Source organism: Aulonocara stuartgranti (assembly GCF_965226115.1).
Source record: "Aulonocara stuartgranti genome assembly, chromosome: 17".
NCBI lineage: Eukaryota > Metazoa > Chordata > Actinopteri > Cichliformes > Cichlidae > Aulonocara > Aulonocara stuartgranti.
This window is the reverse complement of record NC_138953.1, coordinates 28,526,378-28,543,150: the sequence shown is the minus strand read 5'-3', so window position 1 is coordinate 28,543,150 and position 16,773 is coordinate 28,526,378. Positions and strand designations below refer to the sequence as shown.

Here is a 16,773-nt window from a genome sequence, read left to right as displayed (position 1 = left end):
GAAATACGACATTTGCCCTATGTTAAATAAGACCGCGTATTTCCACCTTTTCTGAGAAGAAGAGCGTCATTGCAGTCATAGACTGTATCTAAAGAATGGATGTAGCCACTGAGACATCACATTTTGGATGTGAAGCATTTGCCATCTTTTTTTTTTCTTTTTCTTTTAATTGACCGTGACGAACAAGGGGTGGACCTGACCTTACACACCATCTCAGACACAGTGATGAATAGTCTGTCACAAAGCAGGCCCATCTTACTTTATAAATCATAAATCATACATGCGTTTATGTCTGTTTTACTCCCAATAGGACCGTAATGACAAAATAAACATCATGCTACATTAAGTAAGTTGTTAAGTGAGACTATAATCTCATCAAGAGTAAAAGTTTCAAACTCTCCATAGGATTTACTTTTCAGAGTATGTCATGTTTTATAAGAAGTCTATAGTTGAAACATGAATGTGGAGAATTGAAATGGTTGGGTGGGTGTAAAGCAAACTAAGACCCGAGACTAAGGTAATTTCCCTACTGAACATCTATCATGCACATGGTTTATTATGAATTTATCTGCACATCGCACACTTTTTGTGCATGCACACCTTTGTTCATTACTTCTTTTTTTACCTACCTTGACAGCAGATAGCCTCCCTCTGATATTCAGGCCACCTATGACTCTGTTTTCATCAATTATTGAAGCTTTCCTCTTAACCAGTACTCTTTGATGGAGCCAGTGGTTAACTTCTCCCAGTGGAATAGATCATTTCACTCCCCACAGTGACACCAGCAGAATTTTCTCGATATTTCTCATTAAAAGAAGGAATTTTACAAGTGGCTGCAAACCAGAATGGCAGAGTTACTGAAGCTGAACTATTAGCAATTAGCGAAATATGCTGAAAAGCCGTTTTTAAAGCTTATCCTAATGAGAAAAAAGCTGAGATGATAGCTTTTGCTATTGTCACTGTTTTTCCATTAAAATGTGTTCAGGAAGCAGGTGTTAGTATCAGAATATTTATTTATCTATTTTGTTTGAAACTTTGAGGAATGCTGGAAACATAGTTGAAACTTGCCATCTAAACACAATATTAAGACTAAATGCTTAATACATTGTTTTATTTGAATATTTTTCATACTGTGTGCAATGTGACATCTGGACATGCAGATGTTTTTGTGATCGTGAATAACTAACTGATGTATTCTGTTTTATTACACAGTAGAAACCATGGATAAATATTTTTTCCTATATGAATTCACTGCCAAAAAAAAAAATCCCTTTGTCAAAGATGACCCATGACCCAACACTGATGATAACCACGGACAAATTAATTTATTTTACATTTAAAAACTTTAGCTGCACTTAAGATTACACAACTTCAAAAGCAGAGATAAAAAGCAAGAAGTATTAGATTAGCTGCCATTATTAGCTTTAACTGATGGATGGTCTCAAGATGACCTAAGACTTAACAGGGATGACTGACTTGTTGGGATAAGTGGAAGGTTATTCTCTGTGAGTGCCCTCGAGGAACTCCTCTTGTTGCTTTGTGCCCACCTTGAGGGATGCTTGTTGACAAAAACACCTGCTTATGGTGATATGGCAGCCTGCCATCTCCCACAGACAGACTGCTGAGAGAGAGCAAACTGGCTTGCAGAAAAGTTGTTGTGAAGGAATAAGAGAATGAAAAAAAGACTGAGGAACTTGCTCAGGGATGGTCTTTGTTGGTCTGCAAATATTTCTCAAGGAAAGTAAAGGGAAAAGACAAAAAAAAAATCGTTTCACCATCCAAAAGAGAAAGTAAGACTATGAGGGGAAAAGGCTGTGCAAAGGTACAGCGCAGACAGGCCTGGGCTATTTGAATATTGATTGGTGAGGGTTATTTCAGGCCTGGGATTGCATTAGCTCTTTGGCAGCAGATTCATAAGGCGTTGGCTTCCCACCAAAGTCTGAGCCACAATTGGTGGCCATTTTGGAAACAAAAACAACAGTTGTTCTCCAACCCTGGTTTAAATCACTCTCAGAGTGGTTCTCCATCGATAAGAAACCCCATTTCCTTAATTGTGAGTGGGCTGTTGGCATTACCTTCAGTCAGGCAGGTTTGAGTTGACTTTTAATTGTAGAGGAGAAAGACGGCTCACGCTTTAGTGGGGAGATAATGAACAAAATGTTTCTAGTCTCTCGTGTTGCCCTCGCATGGGAGCTTTTGCTCTCCACTGTGCCTGGACCATGGATGCGGCAGGTAACCATGACACCCTGGTTGCTAAGCAACATGGGCATCATAAACAGATTCCTCACTCCCTAAGTGAATCACTTCTCTCTTGCTTTCTTTTTGTTACCCCGGTTAACATTCCACACTGTTCAAACAAAATGAGAAAACTGCCATTCAAGTACCCTCATCTCTCCTAATCTGCCACATGCATGCATTAAACACAAAATTGGCTGTCTAGGAGCATTCATGTTCATTAAATTGTCCAAGAAGGATGAGAGCATGAGTGCAAGCACTTAAACAGAGCTCTTTTAAGTGTTGCGTTATGTAGCGGTGCGTAATTACAGAGGAGTCACTGATCTCTAGTGTGTGCAAGTGCGTTATTAAACCTCCACTGGATGACATGCTGTGAGTCATTAAACTCTGCTGTTAGAGTCCCAATCATAGGGTAGGCGCACACACACACACACACACACACACACACACACACACACACACACACGACAGTCATTGCACTCCTCATTCACACGTTTCTTTTTAAATGATGTTGTCCAATAAAATAAGAACAGTTTTGCTTGTACAGTTTCACATGAGTGTTTATCCATTTGTGCTCAAGTACTGAGTTACATTCATTTCTGAGAAGAAAGGATACATCGCATAATGACTGATTTTCTAACAGCTGTCTTTCACTTGAGTGCTGGTGAAAGCCCAAAATTGCTGAATAAACACAAATTTTCTGAATGTCGCATGCTGTTGATGTATTATTGGCGGGTTAATTATGCTAATTTAATCTTACACAAGTGTGGGCCTTTTTGAGTAATAAGCTTATTGCAGTAGGATCTTAAAGGTTTTGATTTATATAGTGAATGGGTTGGGGAACCCCAAGCCTCGAGAGCCGGTTTCCTGCAGGTTTTAGATGTGTCCTTGATCCAACACAGCTTATTCAAATGGCTAAATTACCTCCTCCACATGTCTTGAATTTCTAAGGAGGTCTGGTTAGGAACTAATCATTCAATTAAGGTGTGTTGACCCAGGGTGTTATCTAAAATCTGCAGGACACCGGCCCTCGAGGCCTGGAGTTTGACACCTCTGTGTTAGAATATTGCCTCTTGTGAGAAGCAAGGCAAGAAAGGCAAAAATAAACAATCAAACATGGCATTGGACAGTACTCAGAGAACACACATGAAAATAAAGTTATGGGAAATCTCAGATTTTTTCAAATCTTATGCTAATAGATGTAGAGAACCTCAAGAATTCCCACTACTATCATGGGGACCTATGTCGATTTATTTGAATGTTTTTGGTGTTTTCTACGTAACAGTTTTGCATATTTTTGAACCATATTTATACAAGCAAACACTTTATATACATAAAACGTAACTTACATAAACAAAACTTAAAAATAATATTTTTTGGCATTTTCAGAAATAAAATAAAAATAGAGTGACTAACTTGAATAATTTTTGAGTGTGTTTTTCACACCTTAGGTGCACTAAAACTGAGATGTGGATTCAGAATCTCTTCTGAATATGAAAATGTATATTGTCATCATGCTATGATATAAAAAACTCTTTGTAAGCCCTTTTTAAACTGTGAATTTGTGTGAACTGAGAAAATATTTTAAATCAAAATATTTAAAAAAAAAAATCATCACACTTCAAAACAGTCTTCTAGAAATTGTACAATTGAAACGAGCAAAGTGGCGTTATATTTGGCTGATATCGTACAGGCGATAACTGCAAATATTGGTGTCAAATTACAGCATTTCGCAAAGGCATTAGACCACCTCTCAGGAAAAACAAGAAATTATTTTAGAAAGGAACTTTTAAATTAAACACTACTGAATCCACTGACTTGATTTCGTGTTTTTATAGCCGCTTCACTGCCTCGGGGGTCAGGCAGCTCATAGTTGATATGAAATCAGACACCATATAAACATAGCTGAAGAAAATGTAAAGATCTTGTAAACTATGTTGAGCAAATCATTCAAAAGGATAATAATTCAACGCAATTTTCATGTGTTTTCACTGTCAATTTAATGACTCTATAAAAGAGGTTTCTTGCCCAAATACTTAACAAATCCAATAATGGGACGCACTTCATCACATCATAGGTGAATTGTCTTCAGTTTGTCTGCTAATTCTGTTCTGGATCATAAGTTGCTTGTTTGGTTGTAACAAAGTAATCCTCCAAAAAATCATCACATGTCAATTAGCTTCTAGAAATATATGATTAATTATCTGCAGTCATTACAGCATTTCATTTAATCACTGAATGGTTATGAATGGAAAATGCCAGACAATTCCCAACTGTAGTTCCTATACTTGCAGTTAATCTCAGGACACTGTGCCCTTAGTCACTGAGTAATGCTATGTATGCCCAAGGACTCTAAAACATATAAAGTGAACAACAACATACACACATATGCAAAGAGTATCCAAAACAGATAGTTTGGCTCCAGAACTTTTGCAAAACATATTGCAGTTTAATAGATTTCATTTGATGTTACAGCTTCAGTATGGAATTCACACAGTAGGGATTTTAAGAGGCTTTAAATGACATGATGCAATATTGTGCAAACATAATCCTGTCTTTCTTAATGAGCATTAATATTTGAAATATTGACTCAATGAGATAAAGAGTGCACGTGTGTGTTTGTGTGTGTGTGTGTGCGTGTGTGTGTGTGTGTGTGTGTGTGTGTGTGTGTGTGAGAAAGAGAGAGAGATTTTGGCCACTAGTGACTCATTATTCACCACTTCCTGGACTGTGTGTGCTTGTGTGTGTATTTGTGTGTCTAGCTGCTTTTGTCAGCCCAGCTGTCGCAGTGCTCCGGCTTTGTGTTTGTCATCTCTGTTTTCCTACATGAAACTTATCAGATATACAGTATATGTATACAGAGGGGAGTGCACATTTGATTTCTTGTTCATTATAACTCTATCTCCCTCTGTCTGTCACCTTTAGTCCCATTCAGATATAGGCAACAATAGCAGTGCCTCAGAAAAAGACCGTTTTCATTGTTTTTGTTGTTGTTGTTTTTTAAAAATTGCTTTATATTGGTCAAATTGTGCTTTTTAATTGAATCAGCAACAGTAGCTATCACAGTGTGTGAGTGTTTCGATCAAAAACACTGCCTCTGCTCCGTCACGCTTCAGGAAAGAGCTAAAGTAAGCACCATTCAACTAGTTCTTGTTGTGATCCGTAAATAGTTATATGTAAAGCCAAATCGCTGACGATCAAAATGGTAACCTTTCTTTCGAAACATACAGCGAATCAGTGAGTGGCTGTAGGTGTGTCCATGTGCAGAACCGTCACATCAACTTTCCAGCTGGGTACAGCTGTAATTGGGAGTTGTTTGCAGCCAGCTGGCACACAGATAGCATGGTCGGCTGGAAGAGTTTGCTGCAGGAGAGATGAGCTGTCAAACCACAGCACAGCAGTGGATCAGCACCAGTCTCTAACAAGTCACTTCATGCTAAGTTAGTATGTTGGTGAGAGTGATGTCTTCTCTAAAAGACCAGAGTTGTGTAGATAGGGTTAATTTGTCAACTTGCATGCACTCACTGTACAGTTGTTTTCCTTCTGGTGCCAGTGTGTGTGTGTGTGTGTGTGTGTGTGTGTGTGTGTGTGTGTGTGTGTGTGTGTGTGTGTGTGTGTGTGCGCAATGTGTGCAAATGTATGTCCTCTCTCACCACTTTTTTCTCACCACTCTCCTCCTGGCTCCCTACAGGCTGAGCAGGATAGATCTGACTAAAGTGCTGCCAGTCACAACAGCAGATGCTCATGTTTCCTCTGCTCTCCCGTGCCTCCCTACACATCAGTGAGATGGCAGGTGTGTGTGCTGTCCTGGCAGTACTAGATGCTCTAATCAGGCTGCCAGGAGCGTGTGTCAGTAAAGCAAGCATGTTTACACAGTACATCTCTGTGTGGTGCTTACAAAATCACAGGAGTTTCAGAGCACAATATTTAATCCAGTGTTCTTAGATCACAGACAAAGGATAAAAAAGAGAGAGCATGTGTGAGGGACTCAGTGATTATAAGAGTTTACATACATTAACTGTAATTTTATCAATTTTCTTCGGCTTTAAACTCTTTCCATTGCTTTCTATACTCCACCCTTACTACGACATATAAAGACTCATCTCCATCAGGCAAATCATCCTTGCATTAAAACATAATGTGAGGTGTTATTGATCAGTAGAGAGCTTCTTCCACATTTATCCTCCAACAGTGTGCTAAAGATAGCAACCCTGACTAAAACAAATAGAAAATATACACTATAAATCTACAGAGTTCTTGTTTGGAGTTAGTTGTTGTTGTTTTTGGGCAAAGTTACACATTATTTGTCATTCTTTTGAGGCCAGCTCAGTTTATACATGCCATAATGTTTATAGCTCACATAGTTCATGGGTGTTTATTGCTCTGGGTCCTCAGAAATGACATTTTTGTAGCATAACACATTCAGTTTGCCTCATCGTCGAGTGACATCAGAAGGAGATTAAAGGAATTACAGAAGACATGACTCATTTTCTCCGAGCAGAAGAAAAACACGTGCAAGCGTACACAGGCTGTGTCCAAGTATTCAGTGGATTTATGAAAGATCTGTTCTGAAGTGGTCACTTGAAGCTGGTTAAACATTTTTTTCTTTCTTATTTGCTAAATGTCAGCGACGTAGCGCCAATTTGAATTTAGCATTTTGGCACATATATCAGTAAAACTCATATTCAGTAGCATGTCTGTCCTAATGAATTCACCTGTATTTGACTGTCCCACAAAAGTGGATGGTCCCTAACTTGAAGTAACTTGGTTCTAAGGCATGAAACTACATTTTCATTATCTTCTCACTAACGCAACAATGTTCTCATTAGTCTTGCTAAAAGAAATTTGCTCATATTGTATATTTCTATGCCAGCTTGTTAGCAAATCCTTATTTCAACATCTTCTCATTATGTATTGTAAGATAACTGGTGTTGCATTTTTATTTTATGTACTGTTTGACATGTGTTTATGTTGCACTTTGAGCAGTAAATTCTAAAAAACCTTTAACTGCTTAAAGGAGTAGAAAGGCACTGCGAGGCTGTGGATTCAACATAAAAGAGAAGCTACAAGGTGGAAGAAACTGCTGGGCACTTTTGACCCCTTCACCTCCCGATCTGCTGCTGAGATCCTTATAAATGCCTTTTCCTGTGCCATGTGTTTGTGTGTGTGTACAGCTGCTTGAAATTCAACCTGGCACCTTTAACTACTGGGTGAAAGGAGTCAAAGGTAGGTCAGCAGGTCTCGCCTGCAGGGAAATACCAAGTAAAATGATAGTAAATACAAATGCCTGTGAGAAGGTATCTCTCTGTAATCCATAGCTTTTAATTAAAAAACAAAGAAATATTTCAGTGGAAGGAATAAGATCAGTATGCATACCCTTTTTATTTTGTTGGAGCATCTTTTGATTGTGATATAGCAGTCAGTCTTTTTGGGTAGGAATTAGCATGCCGCATCTTAACTTGGCAAAAATTTGGCCACTCTTCTTTGCAGTATTGCTCAAAATCTGTCAGAGTGTGAGGGCTTCTCCTGTGCACAGCCCTATTCAGCTCATTTCACAGATTTTCAGTGGGATTCAGGTCTGGGCTCTGGCTGGGCCATTCCAAAACTTTAATCTTCTTCTGGTGAGGCCAGATTTGGATGTTGATTCAGATATATGCTGTGTGTCATTGTTCTACTGAAAGATAAAATTCATCATAATCGCCTGCTTTCTAGCAGATGCCTGAAGGTTTTGTATAAAAACCGAGTGGTATTTGGAACTGTTTATAATTCCATCTACTTTGATTAAAGCCTCAGCTCTAACTTGTGATCGTGCATGACGTCATGCATGTAGTTGTCTGGCTTCCTGACCAGTATTGTTGGTTTCAGTTCAGTTTTGGAGAAATGTTCATACTTGGAAATGTAGTAATTCTTCAATTGTTGATGACTGTCTCATACCTTTCAGGAATAAGATCCCTTTAATGATTTTGTAAGCTCTTTGCATGCCATAGTTATGCTGTGACATGCAAATCCATAAATGTGAGGAAATATCTGCGTGATTGGTTAATTTTGTATGCTGTCATATCCCCACTTATGAGCGTGTGCAAACTTACTGTATGCAACCACATTATTGTTGTGTTGTTACGTGGACATCTGTGTATGGTTAAGTTGAGCAGCTGCATTCTGTATGTGTTTAAGTACTGAACACTATGTTTTCTTAGTAACGTGTGAGCAGGTATGCTGGAATGAGTTTCATTCACCTGCTGCGACTGATATCTAGACTTACATGATGTGAATGTGATGAAAATGCTTTGCAAATTGCTTTTGTGCGGACAACAGAAATGCACACAAAGCCCTTGTCTTCTTATCATGTTTCATTCTTTCGATAATGCTTGGAGCTAAAATGGGAGTGCTTCCACAGTAAATGGCCATCTGTGGGTTTGTGACCACAGAAACGACACACAAACTGATTTGTCTTTGCACCATTAGTGACCTGACTGGAAACTGACAGGATATTCCCATTAAGTCCATGCAGCCTGGTTGCCACTGGCAACTAGAAACAAAATCTACAAAGGCACTGTGTGTTTGTGCATGTGCAAATAAAAAGACCAGAATGACCCCACTGCCAAGACTCATATACCTCAAAAAAAAAAGGGGGGGGGGGGGGGATTGTGTGCATGTGGAGAGTCATAAACATAAAACTTGTCTAACAGAGCAATGACAGAGCAGGTGGCTACCAGGAACGTTGTATACATATTTTCCCTATAAGTAGCCCACATGCCGTGTATTAAAGCTATACCGAAGCCTTTTTTCCCCCCTACCATAACTGCACAGACATAGCGGTAGCGCGTTTTCACCTTTGCTCCCGCCATCTCTTAAAGCTGCTGCTAAATTTCCCCCTAATGAGACACAACCAGAGCGTGGTTTGCGATGCTTTCAGCTTCCAGAAAGCATAATGGGGTACGGAGCACAAGCATAACTAGTAATGTGAAGTCAAATATGTGAGCAGCTGCTACTCTTTCTGCTTGTTTTATCTAATTTCTTTCTTTCTTTCTTTTTATGGACATTGATATTTTAAATCAGCAGAGGCTTTTTTTTTTCTAGCTTTCCAGTAACGTGCAATATTTGGTGCATGTTCATGCTTCTTACTTGTGTTTTGATATGAAGTTCTGTCTACCACCAGGAAAATGTGGGGCCAATTGTTCAACGATAACAGAACAAGTGCTTTTGTTTTACTTGGTAACTAATGGCAACTCTCCCAAATAGCTAAAATGATGTGTTGCGACTTTAAAGTTTGTCTCATTATCTGTGATTTCCGTTAGACTTTTGTCCCTTACATAAAAAGATCAGCTCTGTGTAATATATCTTATTGTATGGCAACAAGAATATTAGCTATCTGGTGTTATATTCAGTAATTTTGTTTAAGTGATTCCAAATCGTGCCTAAATCGTGTTTGAAGCTTGATTTTTCATCACAAACACTGTGACTAATATCCCATCCTGGGATTCACAGTCAGACTTTGTGCTGCCTCGCTGATTCTTGCGACTGTCGTGTTTAATCTTACTGCAAAATTATATTATGGAATGAGAAGAGGAGTGGGTTGATACAGTGAATTAATTTACTCCTTTGCCCCCATCAGATTACGTGCCTATTTTGTGTGTGTGTGTGTGTGTGTGTGGGTGTGACACGAAACTCATAGCGACATACACAAAAGCAGAAAGAGCTGGATTTCATATTTCCCAAGGGCAGTTAATAATACAGTGAATTTCTGGACCATGTACAGATTAAAAACTGGGACCATTATAAACCCATTAACCTAGTCATTATGATCAGATCTCGGGAGAAGATGGAAGGTGGGTGTCTAATTTTAGCACAACTCGGTGTCAATGGTTCTAATTCATACCTGAAGGTATTCGAGGGAAATGTGGTATTTTCCCTTGAAATACACTCTGGCTAAGAATCATATGAAATCTGCTGCATTTAATTTTTATGATCACCATTTCTCTAGCTGACTTAGTTGTAGTTTTTTCGTTGCTGCCTTAGAGTCAAAAGAATTCAGAGGTTTTTATAATATTAAAATGGTCTTACATAATGTGTTTTTCTCTTCTACTCTCCTTCTGTCTGTCTTCTTTTAGAGGCTGGCAACAGAAGCAGAAAAGCTTCAGATGCAACACGTGTGGCAGGACGACAGCGACGTGAGTGAGCAGCCAGGGCATGATCTATCTAATATGTTCATTAACAAGGCTGTCTACATACAGATCAAGTGGTTCGATGAGCTCCATATGTAGGGGAGGTGCAGGGACATGTGATTCATAATCCTTATCATAATAATTGGAAGGAAAATCTAATTCCAATCACAATAGGGCTATAATGACTATATTGATTGAATTTTATCATTTTACATAACAGGCGGAAACTACCAAGGTAGTTATGATGAATAGGTGCACACTCACACGCACACAGCGATTGCTCTACAGTAATCTTAGTATTACTTACAGCATATAATAAGAAGAGTGTTTACTCATTGAATTGCTTTGCCTGAAAGCAAGCCCAGTGTTTTAGATCTAACTTTTTCATAATAAACGGAAATGATAAATTTTATCTCCTCCAGCCGATTTACACATAAAAAATGACCTTCTTTGTACGTTTTATAGTGGGGGAGATTTGGAGGAAAAATCAGCTTAAACATTATTCAACATTATATTTAAAGATTATTCAATGCCGTGCATACTTTCTTGTGCTTTGAAAATAGACAGCGAGATATGGATCTCTGGGTTTTGATTTATTTATTATATTACTCACTGAGTTCGATATCCTTTTCGCCCTTTATGTTTGGCTAGCAAATGTAATTATTCTGGAGATAATGTGACAGGGATTCTTGAACAAATTAACCAAAGAAATATAAAATATAAAAGCTAAGAGTCATGCAGTTTATTGCATCTAAATGTATTCACTGTACAAACATCATGCATTGCAATTGTTATGCGGTAAACAAAAGGTGATAGTTTCATACACCTCAGCCCAATTCAACTGAAACAGCTTATCCCTATGTGAACCTGTGGCTCTTTAGTGTACTTGTCTGTGTTTAGGATTCTTTAGCATTAACAAGAGGTTAATATAATACTCTGTCCAGATTCTGTGTATATCATTCATGTCTTCCCTTTGGACTCAGTAAGACTATTATTTGTAATATTACTATAAAGTATAACTTAGGATGTGTGTTTTCATATTGTATAATCAGTCAGTTGTCTGTCAATTCTATGATTTGTGCCTTTCAGGACATAATAAAAATGATCTTGTCTATACCAAGTCCAGTAACATAACAAAAACACATAATACACCATGCTGTTATCTATTTAACAAAAACGAAGCCAAAATGCAGAGGAATCCTGTGGAAACACCAAATACACAATAGATGCTAAGAGCTACTTTAGCAGTTTTAGCATTAGCAGCTAAAGTTGCTAAAGCTATAAATTAATCGTTTTTTGTATGACTTTGTGTGGAGGAGTTTTGGTCTACTCTTCATCACAAGTTTGCTTCAGTTCATTGAGGTTTGTGGGCATAGATGTATTCACAACTCTGTTAAGGTCCCAACATTTTAAAATGAGATGAGGTCTGTGCTTTGACTGGGCTATTGCAACACCTTGATTCTTTTGTTTTTCAGCCATTCTTTTGCTTGGGATCATTGTCCTGCCGAGCTTTAAGCCACTGGACAGATTGCCATTTGACTCTGAAATAGTTTGGTATGCTGAGGAGTTCATGGTTGACTTAGTGACTGCCCAAATCATCACCCGTGCTTGGCAGTCGGTATGAGCTGTTTGTGCTGATGAGCTTTGGTTCTCACCAAACAAGGTGCTGTGCATTATAAGCAAATGTCTTCATGGCTTCTTCTTGGCATTTTGTTACAATAACACACCTAAATGTTCCAGACCAGGTGTATTCTTTTTACACACTGCTTCTGCATTTCGTCTTTTTTACTTAATTTTTGTTAAATAAATGATGACATGGTGCGATATGTCCTGATGCGCAAAGAATTGACAGAGAGTGTACTTTTACCATGACTGTTGCCACCATACTAAGACATGAAAAATATCATCTTAATGTGATAATAGTACATTTATTGAAATAGCAAGTGGAGCATTGTGAGTGGTGTATGTTTGTGTGTGTATGTGCCTGTGTCTTCTCTGTCTGTCACCTTTGATAACTGGGTCAGTAATGCTGGACACCTCTTCCTGCTGACACTTGAAAGCCAGTGCCAGCTGCAGTAAGAACAGCACATTTGCATGTGTCAGTGCATCATAATCATTTTTAATCCTTTTGCTGTTGTTTGTGTTTGCATTTGGTATTCACTTATCGCATTGATATACTTCATGTAAGAGTAGGATTAAAGTCCCAAATGTTATGCTGCTTAAAATGTAAATATAATGCTTTACGACCTACCTGAGAAAACAAAGGTCGCCTTTTATGACTGTTGACAGAAAGTAGTGATGGAAAGCACCATAACTGGTGGGAACAGATGATGTTCAAGTTTTTTCTAAGTGGATAGCACATTAAATGAGTCATTTGGTGTTTAAAAATGTAAAAATGAACTGCAGGTGTACCTGTGTGAAATGAGATGCAATACATTAATAAGCATATGCATATTCAGATAAGATAGATCATACACACAACATACACGTTTGTTATGTATGTATTCACTTTTTGGTTCTTACGCTCCCTTCATCTCCTTTGCCTGTCTCACACATTAAGTGTTCTTGCACACGCACAGTTTTCTCCTTTGGGAGGTATGATGGTGTGACCTTAATGTGCAAATTGTCTGCACTAACGTCACCTGACACAAAACATCATGAGACAGTCTGCTGTTATTAACTTGTGTGTATGGGTGTGTTGTGGCACACATTGCATATATAGTTGATCTCATAAGTTTTCTGGTATATTGGAGCAGTCAAAGCAGAAAAATGGAGAGCAGATGTTTGTGTTTGGCACAGTTTGCCCTGCTAAATCACTTGTGTGTGAGATAATTACAAACTCTTTAAGCTAACACAGCAGTGTTAGTGGCAGGAGCAGTTGCTGTCCTGTTGGCGTGCCACTTCAGAGGTGGTATGCAGGTGGTTGGAATCAGTGAACCATCTCTGTGGCTCCGGGGCATTCTTACGTCAACAGCTAGGCTAGCTTGTTATCACTCTGCTAGCCCATGTACCGACAGCAAGCCCAGCAGTGTAAGAGCAAAACAACACCACTTACTTCACTGCTGCTCAGTATCAGACGCAAACTCACTTGGATTGCAGGGAAAAGTAGCAGGTGCAATGTTAAACTGAGAGATTCAGATGCCCTGTTATGGTTTTTGAGACTAGCTTTAGCATTTTTTTTTTTTTTAAGTTTTGTTCATCTGCTTTCTGTTTCTTTTCTTTTCTTTTCTTTTTTCTTTTGAGGTTGAACATGATTTATTGAGATACAGAATTTTATTAAGCTATTTGGTGATTAGCCTCCAGTGACCCATCGTTGCAGAATGGAATCCCAGTGGTAACAGGAATTAGGATAGGAACCTTAATTTTTTAATTGAAAGCTTTCGCTCTTCGTGCTACGTGTAGAATTAGGACATTCATGCTCTCCTGATGATAAACCTTTTCTGTTTTGGTCACTGAAATACACACTTTCTGCTGCTGTCAGTGACAGGTCAACTTGTTAGCTGCTTGTACACTTAGTTTTACACTGCACTGACATATACCAGTGTGTACTCCAGGTAGTGCACAATGTGGCAAGACTGGGAGCAATAAGGAAACACCACACCCTTTTAAGCATGGCCATCTGTGAGGGTAATCTTGGTAAAACACCTTTAAGATTTGGACCAGCATTAGATGCTTTGTTTGTGTAAGAGTTTGTGTATTTCTTGTCATGCGTTATTGATATTTTCCTGTTTTGGTGTTTTTGCAGGTCGAGAAAATCAATTACTACAATGCCAAAGACGGCGTAAGTACAACTTGAGCAATTTGATGTGATGCCAATTCTCCAGTAAAATCCTACAAGCCATCCACATCAAGCAGCATTGTTGCATTGTTACAATGGGGAAAAACTGATTTGAGTTTTCATTGTAGCCTTTAAGAACTGTAACACTTTAAAATTTATGCAAATAAATCTCTGTTAGTACAAATTTGTGCATGCCACAAAAGCTGTTTTGTGCTTGTACTAATATTTGACTTGTGTTTATGAGACAGGGTTTTTTTTTTATGGATTAGGGCCAGTTCATGTTTAGTGCATCACGCATTTAATGCCTCTCCTGGCCTTGGACATCATTTGTCTGCTTTGATAAACAGATTTCGACATCTAATTCCTCTCCACAGCCCCAGTGGGAAACAACCACACACCCACTGCACACTAATGTCACTCTCTGTTTGACTCTCCCCTTTCTATCTACTTCTATCTAGATACTGGCATTTATCTATCACTGCATAACATTTAGCATACATTATCCATTACATGAAGATACTACACGTACTATGCAGTAATTTTACAGTGTACACACATAAAGCCAAAAATGTTTTCCATGTGATTTTAAAATATCAAATTCTGCTATTCTTCTTTATTTTCATGTGTAGCTTAGTGGGATAGAAAGCGAGTCAGATACAGAAGGGAAGAAAGATGGAAAGGAGAAGAAGAGGATCCCATACATTCCCGAGGATTTCAGTTTTGACCCAGACTTCAAACGAGACGTCTCCTACAACACAACTGCCGTCCACATCCCAACGGATATATATGAAGGGTGTAAGTTAAAAAAAACACACACGCTTTCTCTCTCTCTCTTTACCTTTCGTCACAATATGTACTATTTACAGTACTCAGGATGTGACCTCAGCCTTCCAGTGCTGTCTGCACTGTGTAGACAGTTCCACGTTAAGGCTAAACCATTCCAGTCTATATATAACCCAAATGCCATCCTCCCAGTGGTCAGCAGTCTGTAGCTCCCACTTTACCCTGGTCACCAGCTGCTCCTTTCCCTCATGTCCACGATGGCCCCACTGACCTCTCAACAGTTGCATAGAAGGTCTGTATATTGGCCTTTGGCAGGATGCTTTGTATTTGCCTGAAGCTGTTCACAGCTATTTGACCATGTTTATCAGTAATCTTTTAGTATCTTTGTCCAAGGGTCTTTATTTACTCTAATGTTCACACCATAGAATTATTAAGTGTGCCTATGCAAAAGCACACTTCTTATCATTCGTCGGATTAAAGGCCCTTTCCCATAGGACGCGGCATGCGCTGCCTAGAGCGAAGGCCCCAAATTTTGTGTTGCGCTGGCCGTTGCACTCTGCTTGTACGTCATTTTATTGTGGCCGTTCTACATGACGAATCATGGCACTATTTTTGCAAAATTTGCAAAACACTTGAATTCTTTCTTCAAAAGTGCACCAGAGGATTACCCAGGCCAATTTGAAGCCCCCAGCACAGAGTCGGAAAACAGAATGGTCGGGTCATTGATCATACTAAATTTAGCTTGCTGTAATTAAATGTAACAAGTTTAGCTATAAACTTTTTCAGAGCTATATAACTGACGTTTGATCTACTAGGACCTTACAGTGTCAAATACAAAATGGGCATCTACCGTGTGAGTATAATGACTGGACACTGGTTCACACAAATATATAGCTATAAGCATGCCTGTACGTACATGTGCATAGAAATACTTGCATTAAATGTCCTTGCTGGTAGATATGCATGCATATAGATTATATGCGATATAGAAACTATATACTATATTAGGACATTTAGAATTAAGAGGGCAGACAACATAAAGGGAAGCTTGTAATTTGAGAAACTAACAGTGAATTAAAGGTCATAATTGCCTCACCATAATAATCTGAATGAACTCTACTATTTCAGTTCAAGCTTTAGAAAAGCTTTTCATAGTCACACTTCATCACTGACTGCAGCTTAACATATCACGTTACAGTAATGTGTCACAACTTCATTACAAACTACATTAAACTACACATGATAGTAACATTTATCAGAACATTTAACTAACTTTTTCTAATCCAGGCGTTGGTGCAGAAACATTCATTATCAATTCCAGTGATGATCTTCTCTGTGGGCCCGTGGCTAAATTCGGTGGACTTAGTCACATGACTTTAATGCCCTTATACAGCGAGTCAGTCAACATATTGGACTATAAATGTGCACAGTGACGGGCCTCTGACTGTGCAGACATTTTTGTCATAGCCAAATGGGCAAATGCACTCAGTTATTTTTACAAGCCGCAGTTATGACGATGAAAGGACAGAGAAGGGTAGGGGGCCTGCGTGGTAGGAGGGGATTGTTCTTAGTGTGATTCGTTCAACTGTTTTTTGCTTCATCACAGTATTCATGGGCGTCTGTCCTTCTGTCTATTTCTAGCGGGACCATAAAACCCTAAATTACTTTCATGTTAATGTTAGTGTGACTTGAAAGCTACTCTGCTAACTCTGCTTATTGTATTACATAATCAATGGCCCTTAAACCTGTTGAATTGTGGGCTGGTTCTCAATTGAGATAGAACTGACTCCACACTGTTGTTGTTACTAACAC

At 38.7% G+C, this 16,773-nt stretch overlaps 1 protein-coding gene across 5 annotated transcripts in view; it reads left to right on the top strand.

The window, feature by feature from the left end:
• The window catches only part of cacna2d1a (calcium channel, voltage-dependent, alpha 2/delta subunit 1a), a 101,115-nt gene that overhangs the window by 29,775 nt on the left and 54,567 nt on the right, over nucleotides 1-16,773 (top strand). For 4 of the 5 annotated variants that reach the window (XM_082511813.1, XM_082511814.1, XM_082511815.1 and 1 more), the window contains exons 4-6: nucleotides 10,347-10,406; nucleotides 14,146-14,181; nucleotides 14,808-14,973. In XM_082511813.1, coding sequence (XP_082367939.1) covers nucleotides 10,347-10,406; nucleotides 14,146-14,181; nucleotides 14,808-14,973 — 262 coding nt within the window. Of the gene's footprint in view, nucleotides 1-10,346; nucleotides 10,407-11,721; nucleotides 11,763-14,145; nucleotides 14,182-14,807; nucleotides 14,974-16,773 lie in introns of those variants that run through there. The other variant, XM_082511817.1, reaches the window with a different exon arrangement.